Source organism: Pteropus alecto, unplaced genomic scaffold, assembly GCF_000325575.1.
Source record: "Pteropus alecto unplaced genomic scaffold, ASM32557v1 scaffold41, whole genome shotgun sequence".
NCBI classification, from domain to species: domain Eukaryota; kingdom Metazoa; phylum Chordata; class Mammalia; order Chiroptera; family Pteropodidae; genus Pteropus; species Pteropus alecto.
Window position 1 is genome coordinate 1732148 of NW_006430464.1, and position 3361 is coordinate 1735508.

The 3361-nt window shown below is 59.5% G+C and overlaps 3 protein-coding genes across 10 annotated transcripts in view; 1 reads left to right on the forward strand and 2 right to left on the reverse strand.

Annotated features, from left to right (window-relative positions):
• TRPM4 (transient receptor potential cation channel subfamily M member 4) overlaps positions 1 to 606 on the reverse strand; it is a 33996-nt gene extending 33390 nt beyond the window's left edge. For 3 of the 4 annotated variants that reach the window (XM_015592166.2, XM_025048467.1, XM_025048468.1), the window contains exons 1-2: positions 451 to 606; positions 59 to 126 (exon numbers count right to left, since the gene is read on the reverse strand). In XM_015592166.2, coding sequence (XP_015447652.1) covers positions 59 to 126; positions 451 to 474 — 92 coding nt within the window. In that variant the 5' untranslated portion in view covers positions 475 to 606. The remainder of the gene's footprint in view (positions 1 to 58; positions 127 to 450) is intronic. The other variant, XM_025048469.1, reaches the window with a different exon arrangement.
• Positions 607 to 881: 275 nt separating this feature from the next.
• Positions 882 to 3361, forward strand: part of HRC (histidine rich calcium binding protein) — a 5678-nt gene continuing 3198 nt past the window's right edge. Inside the window, exon 1 of the mRNA XM_006905043.3 lies at positions 882 to 3345. Within this exon, the coding sequence (XP_006905105.1) occupies positions 1805 to 3345 (1541 nt within the window). The 5' untranslated portion in view covers positions 882 to 1804. The remainder of the gene's footprint in view (positions 3346 to 3361) is intronic.
• The window catches only part of PPFIA3 (PTPRF interacting protein alpha 3), a 25219-nt gene continuing 24201 nt past the window's right edge, over positions 2344 to 3361 (reverse strand). For 2 of the 5 annotated variants that reach the window (XM_025048457.1, XM_025048463.1), the window contains exon 30: positions 2344 to 2457. In XM_025048457.1, the coding sequence (XP_024904225.1) occupies positions 2455 to 2457 (3 nt within the window). In that variant the 3' untranslated portion in view covers positions 2344 to 2454. Of the gene's footprint in view, positions 2458 to 2716; positions 2895 to 3361 lie in introns of those variants that run through there. The other 3 variants (XM_015592148.2, XM_025048461.1, XM_025048459.1) reach the window with 2 other exon arrangements.

Here is a 3361-nt window from a genome sequence, read left to right on the forward strand (position 1 = left end):
TCAGCGGGGCGGGGGTGGGGGGAAGCTCCCGGCGGGCTCCCCCGGGCGAACGCCTCACCCCGGATCTGTGGTGTCGACGATGAACGTCGTACATGTCTTCCTCTTGAAGATCTTGGGGATCCAACTCTGGGGACAGGAACAAGGGGCGGGAGGCTCAAGTTCAGTCCTACGGGACACGCCGTCATTCGCCCCGCGCCCTAACCCTCCCCCACCCGGGATCCAAGAGTCGGGGACCACGGCGCCACCTCCCCCAGACTCGGGGGTCTCGAGTTCCCCCCCGCCCCACAGTCCCCCTTCTATCCGTCCCCAAGGACCCAGGACTCTGGGCCCCTCTAAACCCCTCCTTCGTTTCACCCCAAAAATCTGTGTCTCCGGCTCCGTCCTCTCTGCGAACCAAGAGACCAAGCCCCAGCTCCCCGTTCCCTCAAACCCGGGGTCCGGCCGCTGTACCTGCTCCTTCTCCGTACCCACCATGCCGCCGCAGCTGCCGCAACCTACCCGGCACCCCACATTCCCTTCCCCAACCCCGATACAAGATCCGCTCTAGACAAACCGGATCGGCCGCCTTCCCAGCCCCGCCTGGGGCGGGGCGAAGTCGGGGAGAGGGGCGGGGAGTCTCGGAGACACGTGACGGGAGGCGGGGCGAAGGGCGGGGCAGGAGTTCCCGGCAGAGACCGCCAGAGGGGGAGACAGAGGCTCTGGAGGGGTCCGAGAGACCCAGAGAGGGAATGTCAGAGATGAGGGAGGGGACACATTGACCCAGAGCGGGAGACAAAGACTTGGGTGGGGGACAGACGCTCAGAGTGAGAGGGGGAGACAAGCCCAAGGGTGGGGGGAAGGGGGCCAGAATCCTGGGGAGGTGGGACGGGGTCCGTGAGAGAGTGGGTGACAGAAACTGTGAGAGAGAGGGGTCAACCCAAAAGGAGGATGGGAACCCACGTGACAGGATGAGGGTGGGAGATATTGACACGCGGACAGGCAGGGCCACGTGTCTTCTGCCAGGTCTCCCTGACAGGGACAGCTGCAGCCTCCTGGGTAACCTGAGCCCCCCACCCCCTTGATGTATTTATAGCCTCGGCCTGGCCCCGTCCCCTGCCCCCAGATCTGAGTTCCAGGAGGTCATGGGTGCGTGTGCTGGGAGCAGGGTTCCTTTCACCCTTCTCCAAGGCCTTTGTCTCGGCATCCACTCTCTCAGCAAATGATCTCATTCTGGCCAATAGCCCCCCATAATCTAATTCTCAACCCTTCCATGGAAGGGGTCTTACAGCTCACATAAGTCCCTCCCGCCTCCAGATGCCCCAGGCTCACGCGACCTGGCCCACTAAAAGTCTAATCATTGTCTTCACAGTTGCCAAACATGAACTAGTTGGTGGTCCAAAGTCAAGTGCCTGGGCTCCCCTCTCCTGGCTAAGGAGGGACCCCTTCACCCACCCGTCCCCAGCAGGGAGGAGGAGCAGCAGGAGGGGAAGGGCAGGCAGACCAACCCAGAATAACTCAGGGCTGAGAGTAAATTTAGCCACAGAGAGGGGAGGGGAGAGACCCTATTGGCTGGGAAGTGGGAGGGAGGGCCCACGAGGGGGGTCGAGGGGCTCCTGAGAGTGCTTCACAGGGGTGTCCAGAGCCTGGAGCAAGGGCCAGAGGAAGGCGGACAGGCAAAGACAGAAAGAGACACGGCAAAGAAAAGACACAGAGAGAAAGAAAGAGAAAGACCCCAAAAGAGACAAGGACCCCCGACATTTATTCGCATAGCCGCAAGTGGCAGCTGGAGCCAGCCTGAGAGAAAGTCTGCTGCCTGTCCGTCCCCATGGGCCACTGTGGGCCATGGACACGCACTTGTCTCCTCTGGGCTGCCGTGGCCGGCCTGCTGCTCCCCGGCGCCATGACCCAGCAGCTGAGAGGGGGTGGGCCGGGCCCCAGCAACTGGAACAGCAATGCAGGAGTCGTGGGGCTGTCAGAGGACGCGTCAGGTGAGTTTGGTCCTCTCACCCACGGCCGTAGCGGTGAGAACGAGGATGCTTCCACAGAGAGTGGGCATCGATTCTGGAGGCACAGAGACCACGGAGAAGAGCACGAAGACGTCTCCAGGGAATACGGTCACCAACTCCAAGGCCACAGGTACCAAGGCCATGAGGTCGAAGATGAGAATGTCTCTGACGAGGAGGTCTTCACAGAGCGTGCCGGGCAGGCCCATGGGCACAGAGGCGATGGGAACGAAGACGTGGACGATTCAGCCGAGACCCGGCACCACTACCCCAGCCGCGGAAGCCACGGCCATCAAGACGAGGATGAGAACGAAGTTGTGTCCAGTGAGTATCAACATCATGTCATCAGGCATGTACACCGAGGCCACGGAGAGGAAGAGGATGATGAAGATGAGGAGGCGGGTGTTTCTGCTGAGTATGGACACCTGGTCCACAGTCACCAAGGCCACGAAGAAGAAGATGACGACTCCGATCACTATGAACACCAAGACCACGGGCGACGAGGCCATGAAGAAGAAGAAGATGATGGCTCCGATGAGTATGGACACCAGGCCCACAGTCACCAAGGCCACGAAGAAGAAGAAGAAGAAGAAAGTGATGACGTCTCTGAGGAGTACGGACACCAAGCCCATAGTCACCAAGGCCATGAAGAAGAAGGTGACATCTCCGATGAGTATGGACACCAGGCCCACGGGCACCGAGGCCGTGGGAAGGAAGAGGATGATGTCTCAGAGGAACACCACCATCATGTCCCCAGCCATGGATATCGAGGCCCCGAAGACAAAGAAGATGAGGATGAGGATGTGTCCACTGAACATTGGCACCAGGTTCACAGACATACCCACCACGGCCTTGGAGAGGAGGAGGAGGAGATCACAGTCAAGTTCAGCCACCATGTTGCAAGTCACCAACCTGAAAGCCACGAGAGCTCTGAAGAGGAGGACTTACCAGATGAGTATAAAACAGAAGTCCCTGGCCATCACCACCACAGGGTCCCCAAGGGGGAAGATGAGGACATCTCTGCCGAGCTTGGCCACCAAGATCTCAGCCATAGACAACAAGGCCACAGAGATGAAGAAACTGGCCACGGAGTGTCCATTAAAGAGATTAGCCACCAGCCCCCAGAATACACAGGGGTCGAGTCGAGGAGAGATTTGGAGGAGAGAGATTCTGAGGAGGAAGAGGAAATGGAGAAGGAAGAAGATGCCGGCTCCCATGAGGAAGATGATGAAGGTTCAGAGCAGAGCAAAGAAGATACCCACCATCGCAGCCTGGACCAGGGGGATGAGGAAGATGAGGAGGAAGGTCATGGCCTCAGCCTGAGCCAGGAGGAGGAGGAAGGAGAGGAGGAAGGGGAGGAGGAGAGGAAGGAAGAGAGG